The sequence below is a fragment of the Lichenostomus cassidix genome, unplaced genomic scaffold, assembly GCF_008360975.1.
Source record: "Lichenostomus cassidix isolate B80296 unplaced genomic scaffold, HeHo_3.0 HiC_scaffold_38, whole genome shotgun sequence".
Lineage (NCBI taxonomy): Eukaryota > Metazoa > Chordata > Aves > Passeriformes > Meliphagidae > Lichenostomus > Lichenostomus cassidix.
This window is the reverse complement of record NW_028147440.1, coordinates 2,090,264-2,106,353: the sequence shown is the minus strand read 5'-3', so window position 1 is coordinate 2,106,353 and position 16,090 is coordinate 2,090,264. Positions and strand designations below refer to the sequence as shown.

Sequence of the window (16,090 nt, the reverse complement as noted above, 5' to 3'; positions counted from 1 at the left end):
GGAGTATCCAGAGGGGGACGGATTGTATTATTGGAGGGGAAAGGTTTTAGTTGCTGAATTGAGAGCACCCAGACCCCCAACACCTTTCTAATATAGCTCCATTTGATTTTCCTTTTGAAATACTGTATTTAGTGTGTGGAAAGAGTTGTGAGGCTTGGACTTTATGTACTTGTATTAATTGTGAGAGGAAATGGCATTGTCTATTTGCTCAAGTGCTTTTGAAATTTTTTTGTAATGTGTGTGTGTGTACTGTGTGTGCAAATTTTTACCTGTGTTTATTTGTATTTTTGTTGGCATATAAATTCAGGCAGGGAAGCCCGTGGGACAAAAGTAATTAGTGGAGTCTAATAGTTATCCCTTTCAGACTTCTGTGTGTGTGTAGCTGCTGGAATATGGTTGTGTAGAATGTTGTAGTAGAAAGAGTGAGCATGCAGGTAGATAGAGTAAAAGAAAGAAGGAGTAAGAAGGAAGAGAGGAGAAAGAAAAAGGATTGAGATATTCTTCAGCACCTTCCCCATCTTGCTCTCCAATTTTGCCAGCTGACCCAGGGCCAGCTGCAGTCCCCTGTATCCTCCACATTCGGAGCGGTGGGAGCAAGCACAGAGGTGCAGGGCTGGGAACACAGGCTGGGGGCCTCTGGGGAGGTGTGGAGCCGAGCTGGGGCTGTGGGACAGCTGCAGGCTCAGCACCGGGCAGTCCCTGACCCTGCCACCCCCTGGGGTGGGGCGGCAGTGGCCTCCCAGCCTCCGTGAGGCTGCAGGACACCCTGGTCACCTGTGGTGCTGCTAGCCGTGCCTGCTGGGAGTGCCAGAGGGGGGCTGCGTTTGGACACTGCAGAAAGAAAATCTAGAAAATACAGATTGTACATAAGGAAGATTAGGAAGAGTTTTGTTTGGGTCACCAGAATGATTTTGTGGGAAAATGAGCATCCCCAGGCAGTAGTGGGGGTGGGGGCTAGTAAAGGGCATAATAAGCCCCTGAATGAACTGGTCAGAAAGATACAGAAAATGTATGTAAGAAAGGATCAGAGGCAGAGCAGAGAGACACTAGAAGCAGGAATGTCTGTGGGAGCAGCTAGATCCTCAGGGGGAGGAAGTCCAGCGATTAAGAGAAATGAATTGTTAAGGATGTCAGGGGCTCCCATTATGCCAGGAGCCCTTGATAACTTTAAAGGTGGGCCTAGATCGAGAGGAGATGTGAAGGCTCTTGATTCACTTTGAATTTTATCCCTAAGGGAAGGAGTTGTCAACAAAATCTTTAATTATTCAAGGGGTGAGTAGAAAAGCTGAAGTGTGCACCTTATTCAGCCACTATTGGTAGACGTGGGGAATAAGTTTGAAATGCATGAATTTCTGTTTGTTCCTAATTGTAATTGTAATTTACTGGAAAGAGATTTGATAGCTAAAGTTGGAATGCACATTAATATTGTGAAGAAATACAAAAGCTAACACTGTGGTTGGTATCTTTGTCTAAGAGGTCTTATGATGAAATAAACCCAGAAGTATGTGCAACCCCAGGGAAAATGGTATCATAGATAATGAAAATAAATCAATTATGATGGTATAATTGGCTTTCCTCTATTTAAAGTAACAACCAAAATATTATTGTGCTTAAAATACTACTGCATGGTGAATTCAAAAGTCTTTTTTGTACACAAAGATTTGAATTTTTTTAAAAAAACTGAAATTCCATGTGTAAGAACCCTCAGAAACTTGATTTGTATAAAGGATATATGAAATTTTGTAATTAACTATTTCAGAGTTAAAGTCTCCTGCCTGGGTTACTCTGAGTGGTTGGTTTTTTTATAAGCAGAGTTTTGCTCAAGTGCTTCTGAGTTTTTTAGCCTTCAAGCAGCCAGAAAAGTTGCCTTAGAGAAGATGCAAATAGATACTGCTGGGGGAAAGTGTGAACAATGTCTTCCCCTCAAAACCAAGCTCTGCATGCTTGCAGAGAAGGAAAACAAAACTGACTGTGTTGCAAAATAAAACTAGCCAGCCTAAAAAATAAGAATTTCCAATGGGAGTTGAAGGAGGCGAGAATTCATCCTTCTCCCCACTCTAAATGTTATCACTGTGGAAGTTTGTTTTAATATCATTAACAACTTTGAATGTTCAAGTGTGTCCTCATCAGATAAAAAGCTAAGTGTGTCCAGACATGAGACAAGGAGCCACTCAAGCTGCAGAAGCAAAAAGAACTGCTGACTTCCCTCATGACTGTGAGATCTATGGCCAGAGACTCCTCTCTAATGTGAAACTCCAGACAAAGAGGACACGAAAGAACCATATTGGACAATATAATATACAGTAAATCTGTTAAAAGCTGCAACGCCAAAATGAAACACATTAAATGGTTTTGCTTTTTGTATTTCCAGAACAGTGTTATCCACAGTGTTGTTCCTGGATCAGTGAGCTATCCTAGTAGAACCTTGTAATAATTGTGATAGCAAGTATGGCTTCAGATGCAAAGGATCAGTAAGCCAGAAAGAAAAGAAAGCTATACCGTTTTTAACACATGCACATGAACCCACGGCCACATTACCTTATGGACTTAAATCTAAATTTGCAAAATTGAGATATAACCATGTGTAAATCAGACAAAAATAATTTTCTTTATATGAAAAGGTTTCAAAAAGGATTGCTGGCTTATCTAACAAGGTGCTAAGACCAAGCAAGTTCTGTTAATGATTGTCACATGTATATTTGTTTGTCTAGTATTTGGGAATGCTGAGTCACACCGAAAGAAGATATTGCCTTCAAGAAATCGCTAGAGATCATGAACCGATCTACCAGGCTTTGAGCCCTGCAGCTTATAGATGCTTTTAAATTTAAAATGGCAGTTACCATTCCTATGAATTCCACTATGCTTTCCTCTTTCCTTTCTCCTCTGTCTGCTAGAATTCCCACCAAAAAGGGGGGGGGGGGGGGGAAGAAAGATTGTCCAATTAGATCACAAGCAGGGAAAACTAACAATACAAGAGTCCTAGTCAGTTAATTAAATTACAAACGAGAAAAGCTATCAGTGGTCCTGATCACTGTCTTGAGCCATGAAGTGGGCTGCCAAAAACTGAAAAGATTAATGTCTCTGAGACACTTCAGGATGCTTGTGTGTGTGGGGAGGGGGCAGGTCAGGCCTTGCCCTGCTGAGACAGTGAACTGCTCCTTACCTCACCCCCAGAGCATCCCAACCATGCAGTGGTGCTCTCAGTCATGCACATAGCAGAGGCAGTGCTGCACAGAGCTCCAATCTCAGCCCTGCAGTGGGGCCAGCCATGAACACAGCAGAGGCAGTGCTGCACAGAGCTCCAATCCCAGCCTTGCAGGGGTGTTCTCAGTCATGAACACAGCAGAGGCAGTGCTCCATTCTCCCCATCCCTGACTCCAGAGAAACCCAGAAAGCTAATCCTGCTGGGGGATGGAAGGCCCAAGAAAGTCAAAAGAATTAACATTCCTCTTAGAATTTCTATAGATTCTGTCTTTCTTCTTTTTCTTCAAAATAACTGCTCAAAATTCTAGACCTATAGGGTGGCTAATATGTAAGATAAAAATCAAACTAAGGGAAGACCAAAGCCGAAGAGTTGGCCAGTGCCCCCAGAGTGGGGTTGATATTGGATATATGAACACAGTGCCCATAAAGTTTTGCCCTTGAGATAGCAAGGTAGCTGTGTGATAAGACCAGTATTTCTTCACATTAGTGTTGTTCCTCAACTACAAGGCTTACTCCAAACTTTTATCCAAATAGACAGGCCCACCAGATTTCACAGCTTTGCCAAGTGGTTTATACCCTAGCTCAGAGTAAGTGAGCTGGAGAGACCACCTGCCACTGTAGAGACCATAATGAATGCCAATGCAGATGCCATAAGAGCACAGCAAATCGAGATTAAGAGCATCTCTCAATTAACTATAGATTTGCTATATGCCAGAGGAGGAGAAATTGTAAATGTACAGTTATAAATACAAGTTGTTGCAATAATGTTAATCCCAGCTTAAATAATTTTTGTAATAATTCTTTAAATTTTGCATTGTTATTTACTGTGTTTACTAGTAGTTATTGTATGATAGTATGTACTTGAAATCACAATGCTTATACTCAATGGTAAAAGTACAAACTTAGAAATAAGATAAAGGAAGGTACTTGCTTTCATGACATACAAGATTTATAAAGAATTACAGACTACAAAAAAAGAAAAGGGAGAATTAAGAAAGGAGTGGTCAAAGAGGTAACTCAAGTTAACTATCGAGAGACAGAACGTGGGAATTGTAAAACCTAGAAAAACAGGATTCCCTTAATCTTACCAAAATAAGAGGGACAAGAACCTGTTTGAAGCCAGCACGGAAACTGCTGAATCATCCCATGAAGGTCAGTGCATGCTCCAGAGAGAAAGGTGAAAAATGCACTGTGAGGAAGACTACTGGGACCTTCATCCCGGAGGGGTCTTTGGGGTCTCCAAAGACCACCGGGACACACAGAGCATGCGTGGTGCACATGCTAATGATATTAATGATTTGTATAACCACTCCTATTGTGGGGAATGTGAGGAATATTCATGAATTTTACACTGTGAAATAACACTGTGTCTTTGGAGGTACCGAGGTGTGTGTTTGAGTGAAATCCCTAACACCTGGTGCACTGAATAAAGCAAATACCCACTTCTCTGACTTTGTCTCTGAAGTGTCTCTGGGCTTGCTTGGGGCGAATCACAGGTCAACTGCTTTATTTTTAGAGAGCGGGGATCTGCAGGTTTCTCCAAAATGCTTCTCCACCCACTACAAATTTCAGTGAGTTTATGTAGGAATTTTATGAAAAATTCCATATATTCCCACATAATTGTGGTTACTATTTGACAAGCAAGCTGTTAGCTACACATTGCATCATCTTTCTGTATTTTAAGCTAGTGTCCACATGCCATTCGCTGTGGGTAGCCAGCCTCTCCTATCTCTCTAGCCAGAAGCAGGTTTTTTTCTAGCCGTTTGCCACTCTAGGCTCCTAAGTTAAGCACCTAGTATTTGTTTCTTCAAGAATTTGTGCTTAACTGTGTGATCAATCTATGCTAGTCACTTGTAATCAATTGCATATATACTTGCAATGAATTATGTAAATTAAGCTCCCTGTTTCAGTCCGCACCTGTCCTGTCCCGTCCCCCCTCCGCCCAGCCCTCCCGCGCCCCGGCCCCAGCCCACAACAACTACCCCTTGTGCAGCTGGACGGGACACCTTCTCCTCCTGGTTTTAGTTTTTTTAATTTATTTAAATTAATTTAATTTAATTAATTAAAATTAGTTTCATTTTTTAATTTTTCAATTTTTTTTTTAAATTAAGGATTCCAATCAGTAGATTTCGCCTTTAGGGAAAGACCTGTGAGAAATTATCACCGATAAGATGAAGACAAAATTCGTCAAAGTAACCAAAACCCCCAAAAAGACAATGGTTATCCACCCATGTACTCATTTTTATAGCCTCCACCGACCGTTGGCCTCTCCTGCTATTGGCTAAGCCCTCAAAAATTCAAATTCTTTCCAACCTCCGTCTGACTTTGAACCAATCACTGCAAGCTATAGGAGGGGCGTCATTTCCCTTCCCCCCCTCCTTCACGAGGCTCGGCCTCATGCGCTGACAGTTCGTGCCTTCATGACTGACGCCCGAGCTCTTAGGGCTGCTTAAATCTTTGCCTACACGAAACAGGCCTGTGGTGCTTACAGCTGAAACAATGGCTGAAGCAAATCGGTTTTTTATCCTGCATGTATGGAAAATCACGTTATGAAAAGTCAGTGTCCACAAATGAGACAGAGGAACACATCTGTGAGGCATGGATTGACTCCACAACTCAGATAGTTATGAAGTAGGTATGTGTTTATTCCAGCTGGGGTGCATGGCGGGTAGCCCCTCCAAAGACATGCACACCCTCAGCAGCACTTCACTTGGTTTATATTAGGTTACAGATTACATATGCCTGAAGTTAGACAAAGCCCCATACATATTCATTACCTATCCCTGCTTTGTATTATGAGTTCAAAGTTCATTTAAATACGCTCGCGCAAGCACAGTGTCACAGATTAATTATGGGCAGGTGTCCCGAAGATAAATGAGGGACAAAGTTAGTAGTCTTCCTCAGGATGAACTCTTCACCCTGTTCCCTTGTGCATGCTCCCTTGGTTCTTGGTCCAAATCCAAGCCTTAGAACTAACTTGAGCCAGTTCTGTGGTCTGAGAGCAGGATGTTCAGTCACACTCTGTAGTTTTTCTCAATTATTTGGCTCTCTTCTCTCTATCTTCCCTGTTACTAGGTAGGCACAAAATCATTAAGTAAATGATATATTGTTTTCAACAAGCAAATCTTAGTAAATCATTATCCAATGTCTGGCCTTCTAAACCAGTTCAAAAAATTGTTATCCAGCTTCTAGTTCCCCTGAATTTATAAATTCTAGCCCCCCTAAATCATTTGTGTTTTGCCAATCGGTGGGGGCAATAGAATGGACATAGAGATGCTGTTGACAGGGAAGATGTATGGTAATGTCTTTACAAACAATTCTGTGGGTGTTAATGCCTTTGAAATGGGCCTTAATGACTCCATTTCCTAAAAGCAGCAGGTTTCTTAGAGAGCCCAAACAACCTCACTCCTGAAACAGACAAGTGGGTCCCTCCCGCACAAGCCTGAGTTTCTGAATGCTGGGGTAAAATGACAGTTTCAAGGGGGAGTATGTGCTGGGCGGTTCGGGAAGGCTATGCCTTCCCAGTACCTCAGCCGATGGGGGAAGGAAGAGGGCAACATGCGGCTGGGAGTTCGGGATAAAAGGGAGGCTGAGTCCTCTGAAACCTCGAGAGAGAAAACCCCAAGGGCGTGGACCCCGGTGGACTCTCTCCCTTTATTTGAAGAAAGGTGCAGGACTCCTCTGTCTCCTTTTTGGACATAAACCTCTGGCTTTTAATTTTCCTGACAAAGGGAGCCTTTACAAACACAGAAGCAGCTGCATGTTCACAGGGCGTGCTCCTTGTGGGGGATTTCAACAGCTCTAATCAATAACTGCTGGAGGGACAATATGGCAGGATATCTTTGTCCAAGGACAGGGAGACAAGTCTGACTTATTATTCAAGCATGACATTAATACTATTATTGTTTCTATTAATATAATCTGTAATGTATAATAATAAAAAGATAAATAATTGTTATTATTAATATTACTAAATTACTATTTTTGTTTATTCTAGTGTATTTATATATTATTACACATTGTTTTTATTTATATTATATTCTTATTATTATATTTCTAATGATACAATTATAACTATAATTTTTTTTTTTAAGTAAACACCAGAAATCCCTCACTCGGGGGCAGGAGAGCAACGAGCAGCTCTCAGGACAACCAGGAGGAAATCACTTGCCACAAACCAAGTAATTTCTGAGTCTTTCGCTGCACAGAAATGGGTTTGTGGAGAAAACTTTTTGAGGATTTTTGGGGTTAAATCGAGCCAAAACAGCGCCAATTTCGTATTCCTGGCAGGCGTTCTTGCTCGGTTCACTCTGCCTGGGGCAGCCCCGCCCCTCTCTGCCTCCCCCTTAGCCCAGTCCCCGGCGGCTTTTTCACTTAAAATCCCGAAAACGTCGAATTCCTCCCTGAAAACATTAGGTTTTTCCGGAGAAGGTCCTTCATCCCGCCTTGTGACCACTTTTAACAGGAGCCCGGATAGCTCAGTCGGTAGAGCATCAGACTTTTAATCTGAGGGTCCAGGGTTCAAGTCCCTGTTCGGGCGGGCACCCCTTCCTTTTCCCCACTCCAAAAATGGAGTTTATTTTCGTTCTCTCACCTCTCTCCCCTCGCGGGGGCATTCCGGGGTCTCTTTTTCCTGGCGGAGGGAGCGGCGCGGAGGGGTCTGGAACGGGCGCAGGGCGGAGCGCGAGCCGGTCCCATGGTGTAATGGTGAGCACTCTGGACTCTGAATCCAGCGATCCGAGTTCGAATCTCGGTGGGACCTGAGTCTCCTTTTCTGCCCCCTTTTCCCCCCCGCCCCATCCCTTGCCATCCCGCCTTGGACTGGAAGGGGGCCATCCGTGCTCGTCGTGGGGACCACGAGGGACACTCGCGTGAGGACTTTTTATGGGTGTGCCACATATATGGCTGAGACATCACCACCGCTCCCCTATTTTGGAACTTTGTGTAACATCCTATGTGGGACACCCCACTGGCGACCTCGTGCGACCTCCTCTCCCCGCTCTGGAGTCTGTGAATGGCATCCCACACATGACACCTCAGCGGGGAGCTCGTGACATCCCCTTGCCATAGTGGCACTTGACACCCGTGACAGCAAACCCGCATGACCTCAAAATTGCGAAACCCCCTCGATTAAAGGGCGGTACCTGACATGTCCCCGCCAGCTGCAAAAAAACCCCTGCGGTCCTCGGGATGGTTTGGCAGAGAATCGGAGGCCAAGGTGAGGCTGTGCCCAACCTGATATTCTTTTGGAAAAGGAACGGGAAGATTAATGATCCGGTGCTCACGCCCAGGTTGGGCGTTCCGACATTCAGCTCAGCTTTTCTGTTGACAGGGAGAGAAAAGTCTTGTTTGCGTGGCAAAGGGCAAAAGGCTCCGGTGTCAGGCTGGTCCCAGTCCAAGAAGGGTGAAGATGCCACTGGTTTCCAAGGAAACGGGAGAGGAAGGGTTGGAGTGGGGTTTGCATCTGGGAGCACCAATAAAGTAAAGGCAAAGAGGGCTGATTTCCCAGTTTTTACAAAGGGAGGAGAAATGCTGAGGATATTTGGGGTCAGCTGGAGATGTTTGGGGTCAGTTGGGAATTTTTGGGTCCAATGGAGACATGAGGAGGGGGGCCCACCGGCCCCCCAGGTGTGCCTGGAGCTCCTCCTGGTGCTGCCAGAGCTGGTGCTGCTTCCAGAGCCCCCAGCCCACAGCCCAGAGCTGAGGGGGAGTGGGAGGGATGGGGATGGATGGATGGATGGATGAAGAAAGGAAGGATAAAGAGACACGGTGACAGATGAGGGGGGTGGTTGTCTGGGTGGCAGTGGAAGGACAGACACACTGATATGTCACTTGACAGACATGGACATATGGACGCACGGACACACAGATGCACAGACATACAGACGCAGGGACACACAGGCAGAGAGACGGAACCTGGGTTGTGGCTGGATGGCAACTGTCCAGTCATGCTGAGCAGCCAGAAGGATATGAGTGGCCGGGCTGGAGAGCTGGACGGAGGGCCAGCTGGGGTGGCACAGGCTGCATGGGTGGACAGACGGACAGCTGTGGCAGCAGAGGCCAGAGAGCCACCCGGCAGTGGGAGCTGCTGGGTGCAGAACCACACCCCGGGGCTGGGAAGGGAAAACGGAAAAAAAAAAAAAGAAAGAAGGAAGGAAAGCAAACAAACACCAAAGCACCAAAGAACAACGAACTCCCCGACCCCGGCAACGCTGCAATCTCTGCCCGGCCGGGGCAAAGGTTGCCCGGGCGGACCTTGGCCACCAGCACCGCGGGTGTCACCGGCGCCCCGAGGCCATGGCGCTGCTGGGGGCTCTCGCGGTGGCCCTAGCAGGTCTCCTCCTGCTCCTGCTGCTGCTGCCGGCGGCCACAGTCCAGCTGGTGCCCTTCCTGTGGCACGACCTGGTGGCCTTCGCCACCATGGTGAGGTCATCGCTGCGGTGTCGCCGTCGCCTCTCGCGCAGTCCGGCCGTCACCCTGCTCGACGTGTTCCAGCAGCACGCCCGCCGCCAGCCCCGCCAGCCCCTGCTGCTCTTCCAGGATGAGATTTACACCTACGAGGACATCGACCGGCGCAGCAACCGTGCGGCTTGGGCTCTGTCGCGGCGCCTGTGGCTGCAGAGCGGCCGCACGGTCGCCGTGTTCCTGCCCAACGAGCCCACCTACCTGTGGACATGGCTGGCACTGGCCAAGCTGGGTTGCCCCATGGCCTGTCTTAACTGCAACGTGCGGGGCCGGGCACTGCGGCACGCGCTGGAGGCTGCCCAGGCCACCCTGGTCCTCGCCAGCCCCGGTGAGAGGGGGACAATTGGATGGTCAGGGGCTGTAGGGACGTGCAGGGGTTGTGGTCACCAAGGCTGGCATTGCCCTCGCCAGCCCCAGTGAGAGGGGATGTGAGGGGATCCTTATAGGGCTGAAGGGACATGGTAGGATGTGGCTACTGAGGTCATGCCAGTCCTCGCCAGCCCCAGTGAGAGGGGGTGAAGAGAGCATACAGGGGACTTGGGGAACCTGCCCTGGATGGGGTGGTTGGGAGGCTGTGGGGACACAGGGGGGGATGTGGCCACTGAGGCCTCCCTTGTCCTTGCCAGCCCTGGTGAGAGGGAGAGAAGAGTGGTGGGCTGTGGGGACATGGAGAAAATGTGGCCACTGGGGCCACCCTGGTCCTCCCCAGCCCCAGTGGCAGGGAAGGGATAGGGTGGTCAGGGGGCTGTGGGGACATTTGTGGGGTGCAGCCACCAAGGCCGCTGCTGTCCTCAACAGCCCTGCTGAGTGCACACTTGGTGGGGACGTTTGCACGTGTGTCACTGTCTCATCATGCATGTCCGTGTGCCTGGACATGGATGTGCACGTGTGTCACTCCCTGGGGGGCACCCATGGGATTGGGACACCCTTTGGGTGACTGGGGACCCCTTTCAGGATGCCCCATTGGGATCCTCTGGGGCCTGTCTAGTTGGGACTCCCCCTTTTAGGGTGCTCAGGTTGCACCTCGGGGAGGTTTGAGGGGTCTGGGGGATTCGGGAGCCCTTTTGGGGTGCTGCGAGCGCCCACCTGGGATCCTCTAGGATGCCATCCTGGACCCCTGGGGTGCCCACCCAATCGAGGTCCCTGTTTGGGATGCACCTGGTGCCCACCTGGGGTGCTTTGGGTGCCCATTTGGGATGTCTGGGGTGCCCATCTGACTGGGTGCCCACAGGGGTACCTTGGGGTGTCCACTTTGGACCCTTGTACCTCCTATCCATGATTCCCAGGGTGCCCAACCAATCCATGTTCCCGTTTGGTGTACAGTGGGAGCCCACATGGGGTCCTTTCGTGGCTCATTTGGGATACCCAGGCTGCCCACTGGGGATCCTGGGCCCCCCACCCACAATTCCCCAGGTGCCCACCTGACCAGGGACCCATTTAGGGCTCTCTTAGGGGTGTCCCCTCCCAGATCCTCATCCCTGTGGGACCTTCCCCGTATCCCGCTGTCCCTGCAGAGCTCCGCGAGGCTGTGGAGGAGGTGCTGCCGGACCTGCAGTGCGATGGTGTCCGCGTCTTCTACCTGAGCGCGGCATCGCCCACACCAGGGGTCGAGGCGCTGCTCCCTGCCATCGAGGCAGCCCCCGATGATCCCCTGCCCGCCCGGCACCGCGCCGGTGTCACTGCTGATTCCAAGGCCATGTACATCTACACCTCTGGCACCACTGGTGAGACGAGGAATCTCCCGGGGTCTGGATTGGGAGGAGCTGGAGAAAGTTGTGCCCCGTGGTTGTGTGGGTGGGTGACGATGGGCAGCTTGGAGGAGTCCTGGGGAGTCGTTTTCCAACTCTGACCATCACAGGTCCACCTGGGCCAGGTGTGTTCTGTGTCTGTGGGAGGGTCACTCACCACGGGCTTGTTCTTGTTGGGATGGGGTGAGACCTCCCTTGTCAACCCTCAACTCAAACCAGACCCAATCCCTGACCATCGCAGGTCCACCTGGGCCAGGTCTGTCCTGGCCATGTCCATGGGATAGTTGGGCATCACTGTTGGGTCTGTCCTTGTTGGGGTGGAGCAGGGTCAGACCTCCTTCATCCACCCTGAACCCAAATCAGACCACACCCAGCCAGCACTGGAGCACCTGCACAAGGTTCCTCAGGGCTCCTCCAACAAGGGATGGAGACCCACCACCCCAGGGCTTTGCCCTCCCAAGACCCCTCTGTCCCACCCATTTCCCACTGTCCATTCCCCCCTCCAGGGCTGCCCAAGGCCGCGGTGATCACGGAGCTGAAGCTGATGATGGTGGCCAGCCTGGGCTGGATCTGTGGCCTGAGGCCGGATGATGTTGTCTACACAACGCTGCCACTCTACCACTCGGCCGGGCTGCTCGTCGGGCTCGGGGGGTGCCTCGAGGTCGGTACGTAATCCCAGCCCCGTGAGGACAAGGCCGGGAGGGACAGATGGGGATGGAGGATGGACAGATGGATAGACAGCTGTTCTTTGGATGTGGGCAAATGGGTGGATGGGTGGATGGATGGACAGGTGAACATATGGATGGATGGATGGATGGATGGATGGATGGATGGATGGATGGATGAAAATACAGATGGATGGTTGGAGGGAGGGATGGATGGACAGACGGATGGATGGACGGACGGAGACAGGGATAGATGAATGGATGAATGGAAGGACGGACGGATGGAGACAAAGGCAAAAGAGAAAAGGGGCAGGGTCCCCATGCCGTGTCCCCCAGGAGCCACCTGTGTCCTGCGGGCAAAGTTCTCAGCCTCCCAGTTCTGGGCTGACTGCCGGCGCTACAACGTCTCCGTCATCCAGTACGTGGGTGAGCTGATGCGCTACCTGTGCAACACACCCAAGGTGAGGCCCCACCTGCCCAAACCCACCGTGGGAGGGTCAGTGATGCTCTGGTCACACCCCAAGGTGGCCCCTATTCCCGTGTCACCCCCCAGCGCCCCGATGACCGGGAGCACAGCGTGCGCATGGCCCTGGGCAACGGCATGAGGGCGGAGGTGTGGAAGGAGTTCCTGCGGCGCTTCGGCCCCGTGGCTGTCTGGGAGTTCTACGGGGCCACCGAGGGCAACGCCGGCTTCATCAACTACACCGGCAAGGTCGGGGCCGTGGGCAGGGCCAACAGGTTCATCAAGGTGAGAACGTGCTCCTCGGGGTGGGAAGCTCAGGAGAGCCCAGCACAGCACCTCAAGTTGGGTTTCAGCCAAGAAAGGGGGTCCTGGATGCACCTCTGGGTGGTGGAGCAAACGGTGATGTCCCCAGGAAGTCAGCACTGTCCATCGGGTCATGCTGGCAGAAAGCAAAGTCCCCAAAACCCCCTTTTCACACCCAAAACGAGTCCCCTCCACCTGATTGGCCAACATTGTCTTAACAGCGTTGACTCACAGGCTGGTTTTGGGGTGTCCACACAGACCTGGATGTCCCTGTACCCCTGAGAGAGGTCCCTTTGGTGCCACATCTCAGCACCCACCCACCTGTTGAGCAAATGCTGCAAAAATCAGATTTTCCCCCCCCTTTTTCCCCCCACTGTGTTGTCCCATGGCTCCTGGATTTGGAAGATGTCACCATGAATTCAGTCATTGGTTGAATCAACCAGTTGAAACCTTGTTTAAATGGATTTAAATAAGATTTAATTTTAGAGATTTCTAAAAACTAAAAGATTTAAAATTAAGGGCAATTGAAACCAAATGGTTCTTAATCCCCTCCATGTCAGGACTGTGGGGGACACACCCAGGTGTGGGTTGGAACAGATCAACCATGGCACACCTGGCACTGGGAGGGAATTCTCCTCCCTGTTTTTAATCCTGGGTTTCTTTCTCCCCTCCAGCTCTTTGCTCCCTTCGAGCTGATCAGGTACAACGTGGAGGAGGACGAGCCTGTGCGTGATGAGCGAGGGCTCTGCATCCCTGTCAAACCTGGTGAGGGATGATGAGCCTCTTCAGGGCTTTTTGGAGGGGCAGACAGGGCTGAGATGCACCAAAACCACCTCTCAGTCGTCATCACCATCCACCTGGGGACTGGTAGCCGCCAGAAACCCCTGGAGGAAGCTGAGGCAGGGGTTGAGCAGCCTCCAACCCTTGTCTCCCTTCCTGAAGGTGAGACAGGGCTGCTGGTGGTCAAAATCACCAAGAACACCCCGTTCCACGGCTATGCCGGTGACTCCCAGAAGACCGAGAAGAAGATCCTGAGGAACGTCTTGGCCAAAGGCGACGCCTTCTTCAACAGCGGTGACCTCCTCATGATGGACCACGAGAAGTTCATCTACTTCCAGGACCGAGTTGGGGACACTTTCCGGTAACTCCAACGCTCTGGCGCGTGTCCAGGTGGTCACTGCCAGCCCAAATCCCCCCCTCACAGCTCCGTCCCTTCTCCTCCCTAGTTGGAAAGGGGAGAACGTGGCCACAACGGAGGTGGAGGCCACGCTGGGCTTGGTGAGCTTCATCCAGGAGGTCAATGTTTACGGCGTGGCCGTGCCAGGTGAGTCCCACCAAAATAAGGACCTGGGGGTGTTTGAGGCAGGTGAGCCATCACCAGGTGGTCCCAGTGGCCACCAGAACTTGGTTGCCCAAACTAAGAATCCAGTTTTTTTGAGCATGAAACATCACCCACAACGAGCCAAGGAGCCCCCAGAAAAGGTAAAACAGGACTTGGTTGCCCAAAACAAGTGTCAGGTGCTGGGTTGGGTCCACATGGCCACAAAGGAGGCAAAAATAGGAAGCATTTACCCAAAATGAGCACCTCAGCATTGTTCTGGGTATGTGATGTGCCTCCACCACTGTCCCAGTGGCCTTCATGGCACCAAAATTGGGACAGACCCACCCAAAATGTTCAGCATTGCTTTGGCCACATAACAGACCCCACAGTAGCCCAGGGGGCCTCAAGAAGACTCCAAGGAGACATGATTATCCCAGGTGACTCCAGGCAATGCTTGCAGGGTGCGAGGGCCGCTGTGGCATGGCCGCCGTGCGCCTCAAGGACGGGGCCACCTTCGATGGTGACAAACTCTACGCCTTCACACGAGACACACTGCCCGCCTACGCCGCCCCCCGCTTCGTCCGGATCCAGGTCAGCAGGACCCACCCAGCCCATACTCGGGGGATCTGGGAGGGCTTCCAGGCGCTAGCCTCTGAATGGGGGTGATCCGGCAGTGTCCATGCCCAGTTCCAGTCATGGCAGGGTGGAATCACAGAATGGCTTGGGTTGGAAGAGCTCATCCAGTTCTAGTCATGGCATGATGGAATCAGGAATGGTTTGGGTTGGAAGAGCTCATCCAGCTCTAGTCATGGCATGATGGAATCAGGAATGGTTTGGGTTGGAAGAGCTCATCCAGCTCTAGTCATGGCATGATGGAATCAGGAATGGTTTGAGTTGGAAGAGCTCATCCAGTTCCAGTCATGGCAGAATGGAATCAGGAATGGTTTGGGTTGGAAGGAGCCTTAGAGCTCATCCAGTTCTAATGACAGCATTCTAACTCCCCCCAGTTTCCCATGATATTGTCGGTCACCTGGTGCCAGTAACGGTGATCCTTGGTGACTGCAGGGGGGTCACCCCATTGTCACTGGCACTGTCCACCCATTCTTGGTGAAGGTCACTCAGTATCAAGACCAGGGTCACACTGTGCCCCCAGTGGAAAAAATGACAGTGGGCACCCCCGGGTGCTCTCCCGGTGACGGTGTCAAGGTCCCACCTTTCCCATGACAGTGGTGGCCACCCTGTGCCAACAGGGGTCACCCCATGCCAAAGACACCCACAGATCATCCCATCTGATCTCACTGCCTGCAATCCCATGCCAGCAATGCTGAGGTTGCCACTTCCCACAATGGCACCTGGGCACAGCCTTGATGTCCCCCAACCCTGATGTCCCTATCCCCAGGATGCTCTGGAGATCACAGGGACCTTCAAGCAATGCAAGAGCAACCTGGTCAAGGAGGGCTTTGACCCCAACATCATCCGGGATCGCCTGTTCTTCCGCAACGACGCCCAGAAATCGTACGTGCCACTGACCCCTGATACCTTCACCGCCATCCAGGACATGAAGCTCAGTCTCTAGCGGCTCTTTGGGGACTCCGCGGTGGCCCTGGGGCAGTGACAGCGTTGGGGTAATTAGCAAAGGCTAATTTGGGGCTAATCAGGCACTTTGGGCTTCCTTCGGGGAGGTTTTAACCATGTCAGAGTACAAGGAGCGCAATGGGTCGGTGTCATCCTGCCCTGGCACCTCCATGCAGTGGAAATTAAACCCTTAATTCCCATTTTTTGGGCACTGGGCTGTTTTTTGGGGATGGATTCCATTTTCCCTACTGGAAGGGGTAAGTGATGCCCTAAATCCCAGCTGTGGGGAAAAGGATGTTTGTCCTTGTTTCATCTGCAGCTCCCAAAACCTCATCCTGTTCCCTCC

The 16,090-nt window shown here is 50.8% G+C and overlaps 1 protein-coding gene and 2 non-coding genes across 3 annotated transcripts; all 3 read left to right on the top strand.

The window, feature by feature from the left end:
* The first annotated feature begins 7,671 nt into the window (after nt 1-7,671).
* Nucleotides 7,672-7,744, top strand: TRNAK-UUU (transfer RNA lysine (anticodon UUU)). Its single transcript has one exon. It is a non-coding gene; the product is annotated as a tRNA-Lys (tRNA).
* Nucleotides 7,745-7,894: 150 nt separating this feature from the next.
* TRNAQ-CUG (transfer RNA glutamine (anticodon CUG)) lies at nt 7,895-7,966 on the top strand. The gene has a single exon. It is a non-coding gene; the product is annotated as a tRNA-Gln (tRNA).
* A 1,441-nt stretch (nt 7,967-9,407) lies between these two features.
* On the top strand, nt 9,408-15,944 carry SLC27A5 (solute carrier family 27 member 5). Its single transcript, XM_085045571.1, has 10 exons — nt 9,408-9,997; nt 11,184-11,393; nt 11,924-12,082; nt 12,419-12,543; nt 12,636-12,830; nt 13,523-13,613; nt 13,791-13,989; nt 14,075-14,172; nt 14,630-14,760; nt 15,569-15,944. The coding sequence occupies exons 1-10, from the start codon at nt 9,502-9,504 to the stop codon at nt 15,743-15,745; spliced, it is 1,881 nt and encodes a 626-aa protein (XP_084901697.1). The 5' UTR covers nt 9,408-9,501; the 3' UTR covers nt 15,746-15,944.
* The last annotated feature ends 146 nt before the right edge of the window (nt 15,945-16,090 follow it).

Coding starts and splice junctions, on each gene's coding strand:
- SLC27A5 (XM_085045571.1), top strand. CDS start 9,502: ATGGCGCTGCTGGGGGCTCTCGCGGTGGCCCTAGCAGGTCTCCTCCTG. Junction 12,083..12,418: donor CGGGGGGTGCCTCGAGGTCG/GTACGTAATCCC, acceptor CGTGTCCCCCAG/GAGCCACCTGTGTCCTGCGG. Junction 14,173..14,629: donor TTACGGCGTGGCCGTGCCAG/GTGAGTCCCACC, acceptor CAATGCTTGCAG/GGTGCGAGGGCCGCTGTGGC.